This window comes from Lissotriton vulgaris, chromosome 10, assembly GCF_964263255.1.
Source record: "Lissotriton vulgaris chromosome 10, aLisVul1.2, whole genome shotgun sequence".
In the NCBI taxonomy this organism is placed as follows: Eukaryota; Metazoa; Chordata; class Amphibia; order Caudata; family Salamandridae; genus Lissotriton; species Lissotriton vulgaris.
In genome coordinates this window covers 179,410,255-179,434,811 of record NC_141698.1, presented here as the reverse complement: position 1 = coordinate 179,434,811, position 24,557 = coordinate 179,410,255, and the positions used below count along the sequence as shown (strand labels likewise).

The following is a 24,557-nucleotide window of genomic DNA, read 5'->3' as shown; positions in this document are numbered from 1 at the left end:
TCACTACTATAATGATTTGGAACACCTGTCTGCCCTGAAGAAGAACTTTTATATAAACCAAAACAAGACAGGAGCTTATTGTGTGGAAATCTCACAACCGTTGTTTTAAAACATTTTTTTTACAGAAGCTGTTTTTTTTTCGTATTCCTTAGATTAAATAATTTGAAATGTTCTCCTGACCACCCTTCCTGGTATGAGTGAATAAACTTCAGTACAGTCTAAATTTTCAGGTTTAAGTGTTCTTAGTTTTAGCGTTCTCTGTAAATATGTTGTGTGATACACTGATATTCAAGATGCGTGTTTTATAAAAAAAAAATATATAGGTTTGCTGGTGTAATGTATGGAAAAAGTAATAAGGTGAAGAAACGTCTTCGTAATGATCTTTGAAGGATAGGCCATATTGTGGATACAATATTAAATTAAAACCAAAGAAAATTGCAATTTAATTGTATTTCATTTGCATTTGGCCGTGTCAAAAACAAAGTCTAGATAATATGTAAATAACATAAGCTCCCCAGTCTGAATAACTCACTATGCTTACATCTGGATTAGAAATCAATAGAGGAATCTGTAGGAAAATAGGGTGCACAGACCACCTGTCTGGCCCTGAAAAGAAGCTGGTACTTTGGTTGGCTTTGCTTTTCCACTAGTTTCTCCTGCCCCTCTCCCAAAGAAGAATATATACTCTGCCCCTGGGCCACAGATTTATTCTTCAAGGAGAGCCTTTATAACATTGATCAGTAGAATGTCACCATGGACAGATCCTTTCCTGTTGACAGTCTTTCTTAAGATCTGTGAACAAGCCCTGGACTGGGAAGAAGCTTTGCCTCATGCCAAATGAGGAAGTAAGCTATGCTGCCTGGACTGGAACAGGCATACTGGCCAAGATGAAAACCAGCCAAGGCCTAGCTGGCTGTGCCCGTGTGCGGAGGGCATCTCAGCATAGTGCGTCACACAGGAGCCACAAGACCATGCTGTCCATCTGACAAAAGAGTCCAGGAATGACCAGACATCAGCAGAGATTGAGGAGCAGCAGATACATTCTCCAGGAGGGCATCTTTAATGAGCCTACATCGCCCAAACTCACACATTCCATAAGGAGCCCCATATTTTCCCATCTAGTAGAATCCAGACACTGACATTCTTCTATTAATTTTGCGGTTATGTTCTGTTGACTGCAGCCATTTGTTTTTAAACCCTGGAATCTGCCATTAACACTGTTATTTTAATTAGGACTTACTGTTCACCTATTTGAGATTATTGAGTTAGCAGAAATATCTTCACTTGAAATGTTGTATTTGTATGATATTATCTATGTTATTTTCTAACTATCTATAATATATGTTTTAATACATATTGTATAATATCTACACCATCTCCTCCTTTGTCCACCTTTCATGTTGCTTATTTTCCAGATTTGATGGCTGTCTCAGATATTGTACCTAGTGGCATCTGTATTACGATTTTTGTGTATAGAAATCTGAGAAGTTAACATTTATAGTAATTTATTGTGTGGTCATAATTTGATTTATTGTTTAATTCTCTTTTTTGATTTATTGTTTATATATTGACATGCACTGCTCAATAAAAAATATACAAAAAAACTGGAATCTGTCGTAACCTGCATCTGATTGGCTTTGATCTGTGTTCCATCTGAACCATGACCCATCTCTGTGTGCGTACCATTGTGACCATGGAATGGAAAGGACATTGCTCACCGCTGAGGATGTTGCTGTGACCATTGGCTGAGAAAGGATGTGTTTAATCCTTTGGTGGAATACATTTGCTTGAAATCACATCTTCTTTGACTTGACTGGAGTCAACATTGGTGACGAGCTACCTGTCGAAGGGTAGGTCATCCACCAACATCCCTCAAGAACGCAGCCTATCTGTAATGACCCGACAGGCGTTTTTGAAAAAAATAGAATGCATCTGCTGTCAGTTTATATTCAAAATACACACCATCATCCTCATGTGAAGGATTCTGCCTCACAATTGAATAGTTCTGGAGGATCTCCAATATGTCATGTGTGCAGGATCCAGCCACTAGACTATTGCGTACTGGCAGCACAGAAGTTATAATGGTGGTCTGTGAGGTCACGCTCCACGTCTCGTGGTCATGTGATCCACTTTGTTCCTCAGCAAATAGACCACAACTGGGTAGTGTGGTCTCCTTTGTCTCTAGCCCTACATAGCAATGCTGGACGTAGAGTTGCCACGTGGCGCTTCGTTGTCTATCAAAAATAAGAATCCACCCAGAACAGCGTTTGTCTGCGTTATAAGGATTGCCTACATTCGCCCTGTTTCAAGGTTTCTGCGTATGATTTTGATACCATCATTAAGAATTTCTCTGGCAGAGGATGGCTTCATTGATTTGAGCACTAACTTTCAGGTAGTTCGTTATTATTACAGGACAACCAACATTTTAGGCCAATATTTCAAATCTGTTGTTTTTTTAATTTGTTTTACTGGCTTATTTATTTTGTTTCTTATTTTAGCTCATTTTATCATTCAATTTCTTTAGTCTGTTATTTTAGATCTATTATTACAAGTACACAGAATAATAGCTGCTGCCAGTATGTCGAAACCCCCACAGTTTTTGTCTGTATCAGGTGAACACTTATAGTCCTGGAAAAAGTGGAAACGCCTCGATTTTAAGCATGAGCGGATTTTGCGGATTGGCAATCCGCGAATTTTGCGGATTTGCGGATTCGCAATCCGCAAAATCCGCGAATTCCCGCGAATTTGCGGATTTTTTTTTTTTTTTGTGTTCGCCCGTGTTTCTGCCAGTTCGCGAGGGTTTTTACAATTTCGCAATTTGCGAACTTACCTGTCGGGTCGCAAGTTTTGCGAACTTGTTGTTTCTACGTGTCCAGCCTGTTTGGGACACTCTTCTTCATCACTGCCACTCTCTGTCACCACTGCCACTCTCTGACTACTCATGCCACCCTCTGGCCCACCCATGCCACCCTCTGTTTCATCACTACACCCTCTGGTTGTCCAGTGTACATTATTTTCGGCAAAGCAAAGCACACCTTTCCTGCCTCAAGTGACCTGAATTAATTTGGGGCTGATTAATGTGTCACAGAATATTTTTTTAGCTGGCACCTGCTTCCTTAGTGCGCCCTGATTAGTGATCTTTTGCACTTGCTAAGTGCTTTCATTGTTGCAAAATTAGTTACAACACCTGCCCTGCCCCAACTGACAATAATGAATTAGGGGCTGATTAATGGATTTTAACTTCCAGCCTGGCTCCTGCTTGTCTCCCTTAGCTGTAATTCAGGACCTTTGTGGCATATGTGTAACTATTCTGAGGTTCAGAGCAGGGTCACATAATAGTTTCAACTGGCAACTGAACTCTGGAGGGGCCCCTCAGGAAGCACTACAGGAAATGGCTACTAATGATGTGCCTGAACTTTTGAACCTGGTAAGTAGTTACTTTCAGTTTTGCCAAGATCGTATTTCTGCAATTTTGCACTTATTCGCGGGGCGCGAACTCACGCTAACAGTGCGAGCAGTGCGAGCAAAATCCGCTGCTCGCGGATTTGCGGATTTTGCGGGAAATTCGCAAATCTCGCGGATTGCGGATTTCCCGAAAATCCGCAAAATCCGCGAGCGGAACGGATTTTCCGCCCACGCCTACTCGATTTGTACTGTATTGCAATTGGTGGTAAGAACCTTTCCTTGACAAGGAAACAAGGAGTGTTGCTCCACAATTTAGGTATAGAGGGGAGAAATATTTATGAAAGTTTGGACAGATTTGCTATTGGCAACAGTGATGGTGAGCCCAGAGGTTCATATGGGATGTCAGCTTTAATGTTAGACAAACATTTTTGTGCACACATAAATGTTGTTATGGAAAGACATACATTTTTCACGAGAGCCTAAGACAAGTTGGGAAAAGTTGAAAACTATGTAGCCTCTACAAAAAGCCTGGTCTGAATTTGCGAATTTGGGGATTTAACTGATCCTCTCATCTTGAACCAGTTGGTGTGAGGCGCTAATAATACAAGAAATACTATTATCTTAAAATCCCACTCTGAAGAAAGCAGTGGTATAGTAGAATGTATGGAACACACTTTGAGGTGGGTCAGAGAAATGCTTGGCAATGTGACATACTCTGTAGAAAGAGTTACCAGTCCTTCTTTGGAAAAGGACATAAGTGATGGCAACAAGGGATTCGTCCAAAAATTAAGTGTGATAGGGTGGCTCAAGTTAATCCAAATCCAGGGAAAGATTCTAAATTCAAATGTTTTAAAGGTCGCAGTCCTTCTCATTTATTGAACACCTCAAATTGTTATGCTCATTATTCTATCTGTCGTAGTGTTGGCAAAAGAGGGCATTTTCTTGCGTGTGTCTGAATGTCAAGATGTCGTGTTTATATCTAGGACCCTAATTCAATATTCCCAATTTATGCCCTTGTGAGGTTATAATCAATAATATCCTGATAAAGGCATAAGAATCAGATCCATATTCAGTAATAGCCCATTCAGTCCAAAGCACAGCACGGCTACTCCCATCGACTCCTAGTAAGCACAACGCGTTCTTTAAACAAACCAAGCCTCCAGCAGCCCGGGAAAATGCCCCCTGCTTTTGTTTTGATTTGAACAAGAACTCCTGAAGTCCAGAAAGAACTGTTAGTTCTTAGTGACGTCTTATGTCCAACCTTACGTCAAACCCGGCACCTTCCAGGTATAAAATACCAACAGTTGCCTTAAGCAAACACACAGTGGTTTGAAGCAGAGCGGCCATCTACTTGCCCGAGAGCCCAGCTGATGCAAGCGCCCACGGAAGCCGCCCCTCCTGTTTGACGCACTGAGAGAGACGCTGTCTTTTTCTCCAGCCGAGAAAATCCAGCTCCGGTGTTTCCAGCCTACTCTTGCAGGTGGCTGGGATATCGAGTCCTGAGGAAAGAGATACCAGACCTCCCACATTCTATTACCAAGGTACGGAGCTGACTAAACCCTTAAGAGAATTCTTGATGCAGATTCTTGGCAAAACTATCTTAACCAACTTAACTTAAATTGCTACTTACTTACTCCCTCCCATGTATTAGGCTTAGGTCAGGTACACCGGGTAGGCTTAGTTAGAAGCACCAGTTGAGTACGTTAGTCAATGTATTTATGTATGTATATATTTTATCGATTTTAAAGTATCCTATGGCTAAGAAACCATATCATTGCTTTTACAGTATTATTTCATAATACTACTTTTACTGTACGCACTTTACTTTACTTTAAGTATTGCAATTGTGGCAATTCATTTCTCTTGCATTAGAAAGAAGACTGCTCAATAAATAACACCTTTTATTGAAAATGCCCGTCTCTCTATTTCTCTGCACTCTGGTGAAACTAAGTATGCACTGCTGACTGAGTGAAATAGCTGTCTATTGTTTTCACACGACTCTAGAGATACACTCTTATTCTGAGGGAGCAAAGTTGTCATGTTTATGCGGTTGTCGGAAACTGAATCCCTTCTTGTCTGAGCCAGGGAAGTTTATCTCTCCCTATTCATTCAAGAACGTTTCCAGTGACCTCTGAGCTAGCTGGCGCAAACCTAAATTAAGTTTACCATAGTCAGTAGAGACCTAGAGGACCTCAGTCCTACGTCTACACTGCTGTTTATGTTATTCCAATGCGCAGAGCCTATTGGGAAAATAGGAACTACACTACAAAGATACAGGGTTTGACTGAAATACCTGAATTGAGTAAAACATTTTTTTACAGGTGTACCCTCGTCTTTGAGTGTCAAACAAGTGGATGGAGTGATTGTTAGGGGATATATCAATATGCATGAATTTAAAATTGTTATTGGTGGGAAAACTCTCATAGTATTGTCTGATTCTGGTTCCCCATTTACCCTGGTGGGGGATAAGAATTGGGAAAAGATGTATGGGAGTGAAAATATTACATTGTTACTGCCGGACATAAACCTGGAGTAATGAACATTAACTTCAGGGGGAGAGAGATTGTGAAAAAGATTTATGCTGCCAAACGTGGTGATAATCTTCTTGAATGGCGTTACCGGAGAGAATTAGGGAATATCCTGAATCACAATTTCCGCTACCAAGTCGTTTTAACTGCAAACATTGGTGAAGATGTTGACATAGTCAAAGAATGTCATGATCTATTTGGAGAAAGACTAGGCCTTCTGAAGGACTTCAAATACAGAATTATTATACAGAAGACCCTGAAGCTTATAGTTCATATAGTGAGGAGGGTACTCAATCTTATGTTGCAGACAGAATTAGATAATTTGCTACAGATAGGAGTTATTGAGGGGATTGAATACTCCGAGTGATTGGCTACTTTAGTTTTGGCTTCTAAGGACAATGGTACAAAAGCTGAGAATGTGTATTGATCTCGGGGACCTAAACCAGTGCATTTGGGTTGATCGTCAGCCTTTACACAATACGACAGAGGCTTTGGCTATGCTTAAAGACACTTGTGTTTTCAGTGTGAAGGATCTTTTAGCTTCTTCCAAACAAGTGTGGTTACGTGAATAGTCAAGTGCTCTCAGACAGTTTGTCATGCACCTGGGTGCTTTTAGATTTATGAGGTTGCCATTTAGCTTGACTTTGGCAATTGCTTGTTTCCAGAGACTTATGAAGGATGTGTTGAAGAGGATTGATTCACTGATGATTTTTCAGGAGGACACCTTAGTGTAAGGGAAGGACAGGCAGAGTCATGATGCTGCACTGAGTCAAGTTTTGACCAGACTTAGAGACAAAGGTCTTTCGCTCAAAAAGGAAAAATGCAAGCTTGGGGTAGGCTCAGTTTCAAATTTAGGGCATACAATATCAGGTGATGGAATAAGTCCCAAGGTAGATTTGGTGGTCTCCATCATTGAAGCACCTTCCCCAACTGACAAAGATCAGGATAGGCCATTCTTGGGTCTGGCATAGTATTGCTCCACATTTGTTCCAAATTTTGCCATTGTGGTACAAACTATCAGACTCCAGAATCCAACACACTTAGAGAGTAAGCAACAAGGAGAAATAAAGATATTTCACCTTGTTGCGCCTCATGTGGGAAAGCGTACAGTTCTAATGCATTCCCGTCTACCAGTGTTGGTAAATCTGGGAATGCCTCAGAATACATGGGTGGATGCATGGGAACACTCATGCTTCACCCCCACCATGTAGCGTAACACAAGGCAGCAACTTGTGTCGCCTTGCATTATTTCAGATTTACCAACCATGCCGGGCCAGGCTAGGTGACCTTGCAGGGCTTAGTAAATCTCATCTAGGTTTTGCATCGCCCTTACATGGTGCAAGAGTGACCCAAAACTTTGATAAAACTGGCAGTGAGTTTGGAATGTTCATTACTGACCACCACTGCATACACTTCGCCATCAACAAACCCAAGGCACCCAAACAAGCCCCATGCCCACCACGAAGGAACTGGAGCAAGGTAACAGACGAGCAACTTAACTCCACCCTCACCGAATACAACCACTCTTGGGCACCCGATGCAAGTTACGCAAACGACGCAGCCATAGCACTCCACACCTGGATCTTCAACTGTGCAGACGAGCTTGCCCCGCTAAGCAACCCAACAGACAACACTCCAGGAAAGCCGCCTGGTTCACCACCGCTCTCCAAAAAGCCAGATGCACCTGCAGAAGCCTGGAGAAGAACTGGAGAAACACCTTGACAACCGAAAACCACACCACCTACTAGGACGCCATGACCGACTACCACAACCAGGTCAGAGCCACCAAGTGGAACTTCATCAACAACAAAATCCTGGCCAACTCCAAGGAACTTTTAAGTGTCATTCAAGAATTCACCAACCCACGCAGTGAAGCAACAGACATCACCCCATCCCAAGACCTCTGTGATAAGCTTGGAACTGATTTCCACCTCAAGATCAAAAACCTGTACGACAATTTCATCGACCATCCACCAGGCGCCACAGATGGCCCCCGCCCCCCAGAAACACCAGCCGGCCCACCATCTCCAACTGGACACCAATCACAGCCGAAGACACTGCCTTAACCTTAAAAAGCATCCACTCAGGGTCCCCCACCGACCCCTGCCCCCCTCACATCTACCACAGAGCCGCTGCCGCCATCGCACCCGAACTACAATGCACCATCAACACCACCTTCAAAACAGGCATCTTCCCAGACAACTGGAAGCGAGCAGAAGTCAGACCCCTGCTCAAGAAGCCTACAGCTGACCCCACCAAACTCAAGAACTATCAGCCCATCTCGCTCCTCCCCTTTGCAGCCAAAGTTGCAGAGAAAACAATCAGCAGGAAACTAACATGATTCATTGAAGAGAACGCAGTCCTCGACCCGTCCCAATCCGGATTCTGAAGCAACCACAGCACAGAGACCGTCCTGTTTGCTGCCACAGACGACATCCGCACCCTCCTGGACCAAGGCCACTCCGCAGCCCTCATCCTACTCGACCTATCAGAGCCCTTCTACACCGTCTCCCACTGCAGACTACATGACGCAGGCATACAAGGAACAGCACTGAACTGGATCTGATCATTCCTCACCGGAAGAAGCCAAAGGATCAGACTCCCACCCTTCCTCTCCGACCCCACGAAAATCATCTGCGGAGTCCCACAGGGTTCATCCCTGAACCCCACCCTCTTCAACATCTACATGGCCCCCCTCGCAGCCATCGTACGACAACACGGCCTCAACATCGTATCCTATGCCGACGACACCCAGCTCATCCTCTCCCTCACCAAAGACCCCACCACTGCCAAACTCAACTTCCAGAAAGGAATGCAAGAGGTTGCAGTCTGGATGACCAACAGCTGCTGAAGCTCAATGCCGAAAAGACAGAAGTCCTCGTCCTCGGTACCAACCCTTCTGCATGGGACAGCACCTGGTGGCTGATGCCCTCGGAAGCCCACCTACCCCCTCAGACCACGCCAAGAACCTCAGTATTGTACTCGACTCATCACTCACCATGAACCGACAGGTCAAGCCTGTCACCTCCAGCTGCTTCAACACCCTCCACATCCTCTGCAAGACCTTCAAGTGGATCCCCCCCTGTGTCAAGAAAGACAGTCACACACGCACTCATCACCAGCAGACTGGACTATGGAAACACACTCTACCCCAGCATCAACAAATCCCTACTCCGCAAACTCCAGACAATACAGAACACAGCCGCCAGACGCATCCTCGGCATCCCCCGACACAAACACATCAGCCAAAACCTACGAAGTCTCCACTGGCTCGCCGTGGAGAGTCACTTTCAAAATACTCACTCACGCCTACAAATGCCTACACAACAACGGACCCAAATACCTTAACAACAGAATCAACTTCCATGTACCCAAAAGAAACCTCCGTTCTTCCAACCTCACACTGTCCCGAAACCCCGCACATCCACAGAGCCAGAGCTGGCGGAAGATCCTTCTCTCACATTGCAGCCAAGACCTGGAACGAGCTACCGGCAGAAATCAGACGCGCCCCCTCCCTGAACACTTTCAGGAAGACCATGAAGACCTGGCTCTTTGGCTAAACAGATCTGCGGACCCTCTCCCCCAAGCTCCTTGAGACCCTCACGGGTGAGTAGCGCGCTTACAATTCCATGATTGATTGATTGATTACCTAGAATCATTGATGCTAGAGACCATTTCCTGCTCTATCTTCTAATTTTATAACTTGTGTATGGGTATTTTGTCAACAACTATATTCATGAAAATGTTATGACATTATGAGTACTTCCGTCTGAGGTATGAGCGTGTAATCTATACTACTATTATAAAGAGAGAACTTGCACCTTTTGGCAAGGTAAACTCGAAAACTACACCACCAATCTGAACACCCAAGACATCTTAGAAAACCTCAGGGCAAGCAGAAGGACATAGGCTATATAAAGTATAAAAATATTCGTTATTTAAAAAGTTAACATTAAAAAAAAGTAGTCCCTTGGAAGTAGAGCCGGCCGTGACCTGCGTGTTGACGTCAGGAGCGTGGGGAGAGCGGCGTCCAGGAAGGTGAGTGACCTGCAGTTGGGGTTCCAGAAGCGGCAGGTACGTGCCCCTGCCAGCATGTCTAAATTTCCGCCAGCTGCTGGACCGCCGGGACGATAGTGCCAACAGAGCCTGGATGAAGAACAGGCTGCAGAGTGCACCATCGACGTCCCGGTTTTCCCCGGACGGTCCCCGTTTGTAGAGAAGTGTCCCGACACTTTTTTCCAAGTTAAGGTAATGTCCGGGTTTTTAAAAAGTGTCCGGGCGAAACATAGAAATGTCCCGGTTTTTCATTGTTCATTGGTGTTTTGGTTCAGCGTGTGTGCGCGTGCATGCTCTCTTTGCACTCCAGGTATGGCGTTAGATGAGCGTTGTAGAGGGAAGGAAATCCTTTGAAGAGAGACACTTTCTCTCGGGATTTCCCTCCTCTTTGTACAACGCAGCGCCACCTTCGTCATCGTGCCAGCCACCGGCCCTAGTGTTATGATTCTTCAGTTACTGCTATTGGTTATGTCAGAGGTCTTCAAACGCAGATAGTGCGCGCCGCTATGACCACTTTGCTTTGGAATTAAACTTAAGTGGCAGCGCCCCGCATGAGAGGAAAAATGTGAAGATCGAAAACAGCTAGAGAGTGGAATGGGAATACAAATTCCCTGCACCTGATGTACGATACATTTAAAGACTATTGCAGCCTGGATTGGCCTTGGACTTCTATGGTGCCATGTGAAACTCTCCTGAACATGGACAGACTCATGGAGATGTGTGTGTGTGTCATTTGAAAAATATGCCTCTCATACCGATGCAACCCTGAAACTGAATGAAAAATCAGAGAGCAGGGTCTGGAAACTCTATGTGGGACTTCAATAACAGTGCACTCCGAAGTGCTAAAAGGAAGTGACTGGTAGCGTTTTGAAACGCCATAATTTTCACAGCACATGCAATTACTAATTTTCCAATCAAGGATACAACAAACAAAATGATGGGTGGGAAAATAACTAGATGTGAAAGAGGTGCATACACATTGAACTATTCAAAATAATAGCAGTTGGCAAGTTGGATTTACGTGTGCACTCGCTTTATTTAAGAATTACAAATGCAACAGTTCTGTTGTCTCAAGAAAGGAAAAAGAAAAGCAAATAAAGTGAAATACTTCTTTTCATATTAGTAATTGCAACACAGTGAAATAACAATATATTATAAAAAACACGAGACCCAAAATGCCCCTGAGGGTATAAAAGACAGTACCACACACTTCTAATTGAACAGACTACCGTGAACAAGGCCGCAATGGCTAAAAGGCATGGGTGAGGTTTGTGCAATGCTGTTTGCTCATTAAAGAACATGATAATATGAGCTTCTGGGAGTGCAGCATCCTTCTTTTTGTTTGAAAATACTCTAGGCTACTGGTTATATCTCAACGCCTGCACCAGCAAATAGTGGCCGCGCCGCTATCACCACTTTGTTTTGGGAATATATATATACATACGTGTATGTGTGTATATATTTATATATATATCTATAGTACTATTATAAAGAGAGAACTATGTCCTTTGAGCCAGGAAAACTCGAAAAGTACACCACCAATCTAAACACCCAAGACATATTTGAAAACCTCAGGACAAGCAGAAGGATATAGGCTATATAAAAATAAAAAATATAAGTTGTTTAAAAAATTTAGAAATAAAAATAAATTAGTGCCTTGCAAGTAGCGCCGGCCGCGACGTCTACGTGATGACATCGGGAGCACGGGGAGGAGGGGCGTTCAGGAGCAACAGGAAGAGCGAAGGACATGAGTGCGGCGAGGAGCGGCGAGCGGTGGTCAATCGGTGAGGAGCAGCAAGAAGCGGAGGAGCAGTGGAGCGGTGAAATCAGCAGCGCGGGGAGGAGCGGCGGGTGAGGTAAGTAAAGCAGCTAAAAGCCGCGGGTGCGCACCCAGGGATGGGAGGGAGCCATGAGTGCACACAAGCCCAAAATGCTGCCCCCAGCCCCCTTCTGCCATGGGCAATGCCGGCGGGTGAGGTAAGTGAAGCAGCCAAGAGCCGCGGGTGCGCACAGAGGGACGGGCGGAGGGACGGGCGGGAGACATGAGTGCAGGCAAGCCTGAAATGCTGCCCCCAGCCCCCTTCTGCCCCAGGCAACGCTGGGGCGGGCTGCTAGTATTAGTATATTCTATCATCTAAACTGTAAGGTCACTGTAAACTGAGTGGTATATCCAGTGGTGGGTGTTGCCGTATGGGAGTGGTGGGGCGGGGGTAGAGTGGAGGAATGAAAAAGAAAAAAAAGCACGTACCTGGGTATGGCTGGCCACTGCCTCTCCTCCGTCCTTTTTTATTTTCTGGCTCCCGGCAGCAGGAACCACCCTGGCACCCAGACTCCCCTAGCAAATCACGACGCTGCGGTCACCAGCATGACAGCAGTGTCGTGATTGGTCTGAGCACCCTAGCGTGGCGCTCAGACAGGGACTGGGAGCCTGTGCATGTTCTCCACTCAGGCGGTACAATACAGCCTGGTGGAGAACATGCTAAGTGTGCATGAATGTTTGGCTGGCTCAAGATGGGTACCCAAAATGTCATGCGCACTTAGAGAGTGCCCACCACTCCTCCCCCTGCTCTGGCCAACCCAGCCCCACCCGCCCCGCATGAAACAAACACACTGAGCTACTGCACTACGAAAAAATAAAATGATAATAATATTGCTTTATCATTTTATTTGTCCTTTTTAAACTGCCCGGAGAGCAGTGGGGTGATGCTCCTCCACATTAGCGGAGGAGCCACCGCTGAGTACCTCTGTAGAATGAACATTTAAACTCTGCCTTACTTTGCTGTCTATGGCCTCAGATTATGAATTATGTGTAATTGTTTAATTTTCCACCATGGCTCTTCCAAATAGAGTCTTTTGTATAAACTCCAGACTTAAATTCTACTACTTGGCAGCAGTAAACTGAATAGATGAAAGTAAAATGATCTGTAGAAAAAAGAAAGATGCTACATACCTTTTCAAAATATTACGCCATGTGGAAATGCACCCCCAAATTAGGGAAACAATTTTCCACTTTATGCAAATATGTTTTTTTGAAGTTGTGTTGGAGAAGGGAGACCTAAAGCAAACCTGGGAGGGAGAGACATCTTCGGCACACCATTAAAGGATTGCAGCATTTCATGAGTGCCACTTCAAAACCTATGGCATTGGAGCCAATTTAGTTCTAAAGAAGGCTTGTAAATACACAAATTTGCCTCATTTTTATTAAGCTTTCTTAACACCTTGGCTGCTAAAGAGATTATCCTGCTGTGCTGGGCCCCTATGTAAATGGGTGTGGCCGTGACGGAACCATTCCGTCATCAGCGCAGCCCAACCGTGACTGATGATGGAATGGTTCCGTCACAAGCATCTAAGGGGTTAAAGAAGAGCGGCCACAAACCGCCTTTACAGGAACTCTAGCTTGTTGTCTTGCTTAATGCAGGGGTGGCCTTAGGCATGTGCAAGCTGTGCACCGGCACAGGGCCACCAAATCCCAGGAGCCACCACATCAATATATATCCTTAATATAATAATCCTCTGAGGATGGATACATATTTGTGTGGCGGCCCCTGGCAGGGATTTGGTGGCCTCTGGCTCTGTTCCACTTCCAAACACCCTGACCCCCCCTCTTCACTGGCCTCCGCGCTCCGCCCCGCCCGGACCCCCTCTTTCAGGGCCCCTACCTACGCTCCCTGCCCAGGGCCACCATGAGCCTAGAGCCGCCCCTGCTTAATGTAATTCAGGGCAGTATTTACACCACACAATTTTCCAGTTTCATGAACAGCCACTTATGTCCCACCACATTAAATGCTCAACAGTCATCCGTAACTATGATGCCCATTTAGAAGCTGCTCGCCCTCCTTCGCCCCTTTTCCTGCTTCCGCCTCTTGTGATATACATCCGTACCAACGTGATTGAAGAATTCGTTAAGGAATATATCCAAGCACCCCGCCTTCACTCTGACAAATTGTCACTCTGCAATATCAAGTATGGAACCCCTTATGGTCTACAGTCAGCAAATGACGTGAAGATCATTCCTATTTTTACCAAATCACATGAAACAGGAGATGGGTATTGTCTGTAGCCTCAGATCAAGTTGACCTAAACTCTTGGAACCCATATGTTAACCAATAGAGGAAAGCAGGGAATATACATTTCCATAGTGAACCTTTATTTTATATAATAGCGCCTCCACGTTGACTATACCTAAAACCTTTTATTCATATAAAAATGGCAAATTGCACATACATTCGGAGTATCATGCTGCACTTTAATAAAACACTGCCCACCCCTGTAGTGGGTGTGAAGCATTATTTTTTATTTAACTTATAAACAGGTGACTGCACAATTTAGAAAGAGAGCTACTGCCTAACCTCATGTTTTTTATCTTCCTATAAGTGTAATGAATCATGTTTAGCACTATTGGGGGTTTATGAATCATTGAAAGTTATGCAGCTCCAGGTAAAAAAAAAAGGTTGGGTATATTTAAAAAAGGACAACTTCTCTGAATGCAATTCCCTTGTAGTGCACTGTAAAAATCCTGTTGTTAAGTACAGTATTTTATTTAATAAATCATGGTGACATTCTCGTTCCAATATTTTATTATGTCAAATTCATTCTGAGTTGCAGTGAATACTCTCTTTGGACTGGACATCCTACATGGCAGTACATTTTCTGTGCATACTGTGCACTTTTACTGCTCTCTGTGATAGCGAATACACATCTGTCTGCTCCACCACCCTCCCACTCATTCAGTTACTCTTCTCTTTCTCTGTCCTTGGTTGAGGCAGTACCGGGTGGTTATTTGCTGGTGAGAGAGGACAGAGTGGGACGTGTTGGGGGAGGGCTGGGCATCCTTTTTAGAGACTGCTTTTCCTGCCACACTATCCCACTCTCTACACCGCAAAATTCCTTTCAGGCCCTCCAGTTTTCTATCAACGGACCCTATGCAGTTCTGTTCACGGGCCTTCTCATCTATAGGCCACCGGGGACCAGGACAGACTTTGGTCATCATATGCTCACTATTTTAGAGCCACACTTTGGCTGTGAGCATTTTACTGTCCTGGGGGACATGAATTTCCATTTGAAAAATCTGGAGTCAAAGGATACTCTTTCCCTATTGGATATTTTTTCCGGTTGTGGGATGAAACAGCTAGTTAATGATCCCACCCATCAAGCAGGCCATTTGCTAGATGGGGTCTTTTCTAACGATCCCCGGCTAACCATCGGGACTCCCATCCCTCTCTCTTGGTCGGATCATTTTGCAATCCCTTTAGAATTAACAATCCCGACTGTCAAGAGTAAGGGGAATGAGCCAAGTAAAATGGAATTGAGGCGTAACCTCAAAAGCATTACCAATGATATGCTTGCCCCTAGACTGCTCACTCGGCTGATCACCTCTGAGGAGGACGTAGGGAATGCAGTAGACAGATTTGATACTGCTATTATAACTGCCATTGATGACCTGGCCCCTGCCTCACTACGTTATTCCGCGAGGAAAAGCCCATCCGCACCGTGGTTTTCGGAATCATTAAGACTCCTCAGACAGGGAGTTCGAAGACAGGAACGCCTCTGGAGGACCAGCTGGGATCTGCGAGAGAGGGATAGTCACAAATCCCTCCTAAAGGAGTACAAAACGGAGGAGATGAGGATTAAACAAGAGTATTTCACCTCGCTGACCTCCTCACTCTCCTCGCCGAAAGAGCTGTTTAAGATCGTAGACACGCTCACCTCATTGAAGGTGCCGGACCCTGTGGTTAGTTCACAGCTGCTCTGTGACGATGTTGCACAATTTTTCCAATCTAAAATTGTGGACATTTATTCGGCCTTAGAATCTCAGAGGTCGGCACTATCCTCCTCTCCGAGCTTTCCTGTCCCTCCACTAACATCCTCGGAGGAGGTACCGTCAGGGTGTTTTTCCAGCTTCCCACCCCTCTCCTTGCAGGAACTTGAAGTTCTCCATTTGAAGACCAGGTCGGGGTCTCCTTTAGACCCTTGCCCTTTGAAACTTCTTAAACAATGCAAGGAGACTCTCTTTGCCCCTGCTATTAGAGATCATGAACAGGGCAATGAGAGATGGGACCTTCCCGCTACAATGGAAAAGAGCGGTGGTTAAACCACTGTTAAAAAAGCCTACTTTGGACCCGGGCGTTCTCAAAAACTTCCGCCCCATTTCGCTGCTCCCAGCCCCAGCAAAGATGTTGGAAACTCATCTCAACCAGCATCTTGCTGCCTTCTTGGAAACCTCTGGCCTTTTAGATCACTCGCAGCATGGATTTCGGAGAGAGCATAGTACGGAGTCGGCCCTTACCACGGTGCTTGATAACATCCGTACCAGAGTGGATAAGGGCCAGACCACTCTCCTTATCCTGTTAGACCTTACGGCTGCGTTTGATACCCTGTCTCCCTCAGTGTTAACATCTCGCCTGAGGGAGATAGGGGTTGAGGGGCCTGCACTTAGTTTGCTATCCTCCTTCCTTGGCCAGAGGGAACAGAGAGTTAAGCTGGGGGAGTTCCTATCTCCATCCCTTCCTGTGCAGTGTGGGGTCCCTCAGGGGTCGGCATTAAGTCCGACCTTTTTCAACATCTATGTGACCCCACTTGCCAGGCTTATTAGATCTTACGGGATGGAGGTAGTCTCCTATGCCGACGACACGCAGATATTGATGTCTCTCGCCCAACCTGTCATCTCGGCTGCCTCCAATTTTAGACACTGTATGGAGGCAGTGGCTCAATGGATGATTTGCAATTCATTGAAGCTCAACGGCGAGAAGACAGAAATTCTGGTGTTCGGAGGCAAGGAGGAAATCTGGTTGGCGGAATGGTGGCCTTCATCTCTGGGAGTGTGCCCTACACCCACTGCTTTGGCTAGGAACCTAGGAGTCATGATTGACCCTTATTTGGGGCTGGGCCAGCAAGTGAGTAGGACTATTTCCACCTGCTGGGGCATAATAAACATCCTGAGGAAAATAAAACATTACCTGTCCCCTCAAGCCAGAAAGCAGATAGTAGTAGCATTAATAGGCTCAAGACTAGATTATTGCAATGCCTTATACCTTGGCATTAACAAGAGTCTTATAATGCGACTCCAAATGGTGCAGAACGCTGCCGCGAAGTTTGTGTTAGATCTTCCTAGGCGGGCCTCTGCTACGGCTGCCAGGAAAGCATTGCATTGGCTTCCAATTGAGGCCAGGATTTCATTTAAGTCCCTCTGTCTGATCTATGGGGCCCTGGCCACGAATAAGTCAGGAGGCCTAAGGGATCTGTTAAATCCATACACCCCCTCCAGATCCCTGCGCTCGGCCAATAAAGTTTTGCTATCAATCCCCCGTGTCCGTAGAGCTAGGTGGGGTGGCAGAGCCTTCTCAACTTTGGCCCCAAGATTGTGGAACTCTCTGCCGTCTGATATTAAAACCCTTCCCTCAAAGCAAGCCTTTAGAAAGGCCCTTAAGACCTGGCTATTTGCCATAGCCTATCCTTAGCTTTGGTTCTGCCTTTTTGATTTTCTTTGTTAGGCGCCTTGATGCCCACGGGCTTAGTTGCGCGTTATAAATTTCATTTCATTTCCTCTCTGATTCATCAGCCACATCAAGCAAACAAAACGGGAAACTCATTTGCCTTTGTTCTGCCATTAAATGGATCCTGAGTAAGTCCACTCCTCAAACTGCAGGGCCGAAACTACGGAAGAGAGGGCAGGCGCCACGGCTAGGGCGACTGACTCCGGAATCTGGGGTTCACGGTTCAATCCCCGGTGGCAGATTAGCCCAGCATCATGTGACTCTGGGCAATAGCTTGCTTAATCTTCCCGACGGCCCCTAGTGCCTAGAGACCCTTACGGGTGATTGTGAGCTTTACAAATGTGGATTGTTGTTGTTGTTGCTTCTGAAACACTGTTTATGGTCTCATCTCAGGTGCGTTTCTAAGGGGAAACCTGAGACAGGTCCTGGGTAGTGCTCTACCTAAGAGCGGCCCAGCTCGACCTCTACGGGGGCGTCCTCAAGGTCACCATCTAAACAAACTCAGCTCCAGGCTTTCACTCCTTCTCTCTCCAACTCCTAACTCCAGACTGACAAAGCTTTCTCCCTTAGTTCTGCACAGCTCTACAGGGCAGGAGGCTTCAGCTCTGCTGGCGGTGGAGCAGAACAGAAAACTCACCTATACATCATACAGATATAACAAGCACATAAACTGGTGAAATGGGCTCACACTCAGAAAAAAAACAGACAAGCATCACTCTGAGCTCTGTTCAGGCTAACACACACTACCATCAGATCTGCTAAAGGATTCCGATGCAAGCGTGTTCATATTAACTTCATGTAAGCACTGCACCTTCCTGAAGCAAAGTGATTGTCTCAGATCATGAAAGGTCAGTTATGAAGATGAGGATCTCAGTGTGTGTATGTTTTTGGGTTTCATTGGAGTTTCAGTGATAAGAAGAGATGGCAAGGTCATTTGGGCACATATACAATGAATGGTTGGTTACAACAAATTGAGAGAGAGGGTAAAGGGCACTCTTGGTCCCCCTAGTCAATCATATAAAACAACAAAAGAGTGTCGTGGAGGAAAAGTATATGACCACTAGACACAGAGAAAGAAGAATCACCCTGAATAAGTCACATTGGAAATCAGTGGGGATTTTTCAGGAAGCCCTCACTCACCACGCTGGGTGGTGACATGCTTCATCATCGGGCCCACCAGGAGAAGCCGAATGCCTCCCTGGTGTGCTGCAACGCCAGATTACTGCGGAGCTGGTTCTTCGTGGCAAGGGTGTCAAAAAGAAATGTGAATTAAAAATGTCAAAAACTGTACCATACAAAAAGTTTATTCAATGGTCAGTTTGACATGGATAAAATATGTGTGGGAAATCTACCAGTTAATGACTTGGTTGTTTCCACTTAAAGTGGGGTCAACATGTTTCTGCCCATCTATGTGTCATTTACTGGGCTTTCATCAGGACCGTAAGATTGTGTACCTCAGCGGTATGGGCACGCTAAAGCCCACCCTTACCTGAGGACGTGAAAGTTAAAAGCAGGTGTGGAAAAATATTAAAGGTGCAAAAAACAAACCATAAGTAGTGGGATACCCTCAAATTAGAGGTACCTGTATAGTCTGAAAGAGAAGAGACGTACATACAAAAAAGACAAACAACACATAATTAGTGCGATCCATCTCAAAGGTTTTCTGCAACGAGAAATCTCTGTGTGGACGTGCTAAGGACTAGTAAAAAAGTGATCATTGTGCCATAAATGGTATTTTAGTGCAGGAAAACGTGCAGCACACCCTGTAGAGGGGTTAGGCACAGAACAAAGAAAGAGACTCGTGGATTACTTATCTGGTTAATGGTGAAGATAATAGGAAGGTCTTACGCCCGCAACGCCTGTCACCCGTTCAGCACCCAACCTGGACCTAGTACCTTCCGGTGAACATCGCTAATGTATTTGAATCCGATCCCTTCACCTCTTTATAAAGCTCCTTTTAAATGCTTTTAAATGCTGTTTCAATTTTGAACGGGGCGTTTATACATCTCGTTCTTTTCACTGCTCTGACAGCATTCTAATATGCATTTTCAATGCATTTTTGAAATAATATCAATAAATAAAGTTTATAACCACGATGAGATCCCCCTCTACTTGTGTTCCAAGCCTCCTCTTGGCCGGACTCATTGATTAGTTTAAACTACCCACGTGCTCCCACTTCAAGCCTCTCTTTCAAGCCTTCACCCTATTGGCTGCCTCTCCAAGCCTCGTTTTCAAGCCCCAGCTCGGATTGGCCAACACGCCAGCTCCGGCAAACCCCGCCCCCGTCAGCTCCACACTTCAGCATTCTCCGACCCTGGCCCCATATCCACGGGGTCCGGTAGCAGGAGACGCTAGGTGCTGAACGGGTGACAGGCGTTGCGGGCGTAAGACCTTCCTATTATCTTCACCATTAACCAGATAAGTAATCCACGAGTCTCTTTCTTTGTTTTGTGCCTAACCCCGATTTAGCCATTTTTTAATATCCCTCTACAGGGTGTGCCATTGTCGCCTCCACCCCCTCCAGAGACCCATGGGGTGTGGATCTTGTAAATTACAAGTGAGAAACCTACCCAGTATTCGTCAGTTACAATCTTTTCTGACATCACTATTTGCCTCATATTAGGGCATTTTGATCGCTTAACCACGAGTGATGTATTATCAGCCGATCTGTCAAACGGCCATTTCTACCTGACATAGTGCATGTCTCTACGCTGGTCTGACTCAGAGAACGGCGTTTTCCTGCACTAAAATACCATTTATGGCACAATTATCACTTTTTTACTAGTCCTTAGCACGTCCACACAGGGATTTCTTGTTGCAGAAAACCTTTGAGATGGATCGCACTAATTATGTGTTGTTTGTATTTTTTGTATGTACGTCTCTTCTCTTTCAGACTATACAGGTACCTCTAAATTGAGGGTATCCCACTACTTATGGTTTGTTTTTTGCACCTTTAATATTTTTCCACACCTGCTTTTAACTTTCACGTCCTCAGGTAAGGGTGGGCCTTAGCGTGCCCATACCGCCGAGGTACACAATCTTACGGTCCTGATGAAAGCCCAGTAAATGACACATAGATGGGCAGAAACATGTTGACCCCACTTTAAGTGGAAACAACCAAGTCATTAACTGGTAGATTTCCCACACATATTTTATCCATGTCAAACTGACCATTGAATAAACTTTTTGTATGGTACAGTTTTTGACATTTTTAATTCACATTTCTTTTTGACACCCTTGCCACGAAGAACCAGCTCCGCAGTAATCTGGCGTTGCAGCACACCAGGGAGGCATTAGGCTTCTCCTGGTGGGCCCGATGATGAAGCATGTCACCACCCAGCGTGGTGAGTGAGGGCTTCCTGAAAAATCCCCACTGATTTCCAATGTGACTTATTCAGGGTGATTCTTCTTTCTCTGTGTCTAGTGCTCATATACTTTTCCTCCACGACACTCTTTTGTTGTTTTATATAACACTAGCAGCCCATCCCGACGTTGTCCGGGTATGAATTGCTGCCGGCCAGTAGTATATTGTTTTGTAGGATTTCGTTTTGATGGCATATCTTATCTGTGACAGGCCAGTGAAATGCTCCGATTCACAGTGCACTGCAGATGCACTTAAGAGTGCGCGTTCAGTAGTGTGTGAACTCGAGTTTCCCTACTTTATTTTTCCTTGCAATATTATATAGCGCAAACTCGACAACATGGCATGAGCACAATTTACATTACAGAAGAACACATTCATTTGTGGTAGGCACGGGGAGACCAAGCGATTTGCCTGGAATCACAGGATGTTGAGCTGATGCCGAGATTCGCACGTAGCTCCCCAGCTCTAAAGTTCGCAATTCTAGAAGGGAGGTGTGTCTAAAAGTGTATGTCGGTGCTAGCCATCAATGAGAGAGACCTGTGCATTTTTCAAATCGGTGAAAAAATATGACTATGTTGCTGGAGATGTGGGCCGCTGTGCCACCAATGTACTTACCGGGGGAGGGTAAACACCCATTATTCGCAACTTTCTTTCCGCATACCATCACTGCACATACTTTCATTACGAAAGTACCATGACTCCGCAATGCCATTATAACGCATGGCATTACATTTTATATGCTTTTACCACGCATACATTTACAACGACATTCGTTGTAAATGCATGAATGGTAAAATCATGTTTTTTTAAAATGTTTGGATAAGTTAAGTATGGGTATAGGGGTATATGTTTTGGGGTACTGAGGTATATGTTTTGAGGTGTTTGGGTATTTTAAGGGCTCAGATATAGTTTTGGGTTATGGGGTACAGGGTAGTTGTAGGGTTTAGGGATAGGTATGGGTTTTGGGGTACAGGGGTATTTTTAGGGTTCAGGGCTAGGTTTGGGTTTTGGGGTATAGGGGTATTTTTAGGGTTCAGGGGTAGGTTTGGGTTTTGGTGTACAGGGGTATTTTAAGGGTTCAGGGCTAGGTTTGGGTTTTGGGGTACAGGGGTATTTTTAGGGTTCAGGGCTAGGTTTGGGTTTAGGGGTACAGGGGCATTTTAGGGTTCAGGGGTAAGTTTGGGTTTTGGGGTACAGAGTTATTTTATGGTTCAGGGCTAGGTTTGGGTTTTGGGGTACAGGGGTATTGTTAGGGTTCAGTGGTAGGTTTGGGTTTTGGGGTACAGGGGTATTTTAAGAGTTCAGGGCTAGGTTTGGGTTTTGGGGTACAGGGGTATTTTAGGGTTTAGGGGTAGGTTTGGATTTTGGGGTACAGGGGTATTTTTAGGGTTCAGGGCTAGGTTTAGGTTTTGGGGTACAGGGGTATTTCTAGGGTTCAGGGCTAGGTTTGGGTTTTGAGGTACACAGGTATTTATGGGGTTCAGGGCTAAGTTTGGGTTTTGGGGTACAGGGGTATTTTTAGGGTTTAGGGATAGGTTTGGGTTTTGGGGTACAGGGTATATTTATAGGGTTAAGATGGGTTAGTGTTTAAGGGTGTTGGGGTATTTTGAGGAGTAAGGGTGGGTTATGATTATGGGGTGCAGGGCTATTTAAAGGGAGCAGGGTGGACACCCGGAGCTGGAATGTACAGAACCTGGGAAGAAAAAACAATGAAATATTGGGCACAACACTCGCTTTTTTTCCGTAATCCCACGCCCCGCACACGCCCACGCCCCCAGCACACGCCCACAGCACACAATATAACACATGGCATGAAGGGCGGAACGTACCACACGCCCCCAGCATTTGTCACGCCCCCAGCACAAGGCAGACACGCCCACACAGGAATACTTTGCTGGCATGGTTCTTTTACCTTTTAAATCTATATGGTGGGCGCCTGCATAGCCTATGTCCTTGTGCTGCAACTGTCCTTTCCAACGCTGTATTGGGTGTTGTGATTGGTGCTGTGGTTCCTGAGATTACCCGCCTCAAAGGTTTGGGCTCTCTCTTTATTATATTAGTATAGATATACAATGAAGCCATCTTTAATGGACAGTTAGGAGTTCAGGTCAATTAATAGATACAGTTTTAATTTGTCAGAGTTAAGTTTATTTATCAGACTGTTCACAATTATATACTATGGAAGAGAATGCTTATTACCTTATATGTAAGAACCAACTTTTTAGTTAGATTTTATTGAGTGAGAAACTATTCACTTTTTACCAACAAGAAACTCTTTCTTGTTGAGATCCGATCTTAGTAAAATAATGTAGCACTTGGGAATAAATATACAACCCAACAGTCCTGCAGTGGAGGCCAGGATGGCAAAGACCTCCACGGCCACCATGTATTTGCCCTTGGTGCTCAGGTAGGCTGGGATGAAGGCTACCCACACACTGCAGAAAACCATCATACTGAAGGTAATGAGCTGAGCCTCGTTAAAGGAGTCCGGCAACCTCCTGGCGAAGAACGCCAAAAGAAAACTTAAGAGAGCCAAAACTCCAATGTAGCCAATAACAAGGTATAGTGCAATAGCAGAGCCATCGTTGCATTGCAGGATCATCTTCCCCATTTGAGAGGTGTCCACATCTGGGAAAGGTGGGGCGAGGATGATCCACGCGAAACATATGATAACTTCTCCCAAAGATAAGAAGATGACTAAAGAGTTTCCAAGTCTTGGTCCAACCCACTTCCTAAGCTGGCTGCCAGGCTTTGTGGCATTGAAGGCCATCACCACTGTGATGGTTTTTGCTAGAACCGAAGAAACGGCGATGGTAAAAACAATGGAAAAGCTTGTTTGTCGCAGTAGGCATGTTACTTTCACCGGTTGGCCAAGGAATATTAAACAACAGAGGAAAGAAAGTATTAGAGAAATAAGGAGGATGTAGCTCAGGTCTCGGTTGTTGGCTCTTACAAGAGCTGTGTGATGGTTTTTTATAAAGATCCATAGAACACCAGCTCCTACTACTGAAAGCAGGAATGAGGAGCAGGCTAATGTGACACCCAGTGGATCCTCATAGGATAAAAGCTCCAGGGTCCTTGGAATACAGGAGTCCTTCCTCTCATTGGGCCACTGTTCTTTGGGGCACCTTATGCAGTTTTCCATGTCTAGGAGGAAAAGAAAAAGAATGAAAAAGAGAAAGTTATGCACAGTCCACAAAAAACAGAGAAAGCTGAACAACACCTGGGGGCTTAATATTGATATGGCTCTCTTCAAACCATATTTTCCAAAATCAAAAGTTTTATGCTGAAACAAAAAACGTATTGCAAAAAGAATCACGTTAGGTCTAAGTATTTGTTTGCTCCCTTCCCACTTTCTGCTCCTGGTCAAGCTCTAACTCACATGTCCACCCTGGATCAGATCCACCATGACTTGGCTGTACCCCCCTTTACCACCACAAACGACCTCTTTAACGGCACTCTTCAGTCAGCCTTTGAATCCCACTTTTTCCATTTGCTCTTTCACTCCTTCTGCACCACATACCCACATTTCAGACCAAAAATAAATTCAGAAAGTTATATGTAAATTGGTATTGCTCAAGAGATTCCAGAGATAAGCCTGAACAGGCACCCCCCTTCCCCACCCACGCCTAAAGGGAGGGGCGCCCTTAGTAGCGCCACAGGCCTGAGCCTCCTCCTGGGCCAAGAAGGGGGTTGAACTGAGGGGTTAGG

General features: G+C 45.2%; 1 protein-coding gene across 1 annotated transcript in view; it reads right to left on the bottom strand.

Annotated features, from left to right (window-relative positions):
- Window positions 1–22,975: 22,975 nt before the first annotated feature.
- The window catches only part of LOC147684940 (vomeronasal type-2 receptor 26-like), a 56,435-nt gene continuing 54,853 nt past the window's right edge, over window positions 22,976–24,557 (bottom strand). Inside the window, exon 4 of the mRNA XM_086942402.1 lies at window positions 22,976–23,993. Coding sequence (XP_086798528.1) covers window positions 23,098–23,993 — 896 coding nt within the window. The 3' untranslated portion in view covers window positions 22,976–23,097. The remainder of the gene's footprint in view (window positions 23,994–24,557) is intronic.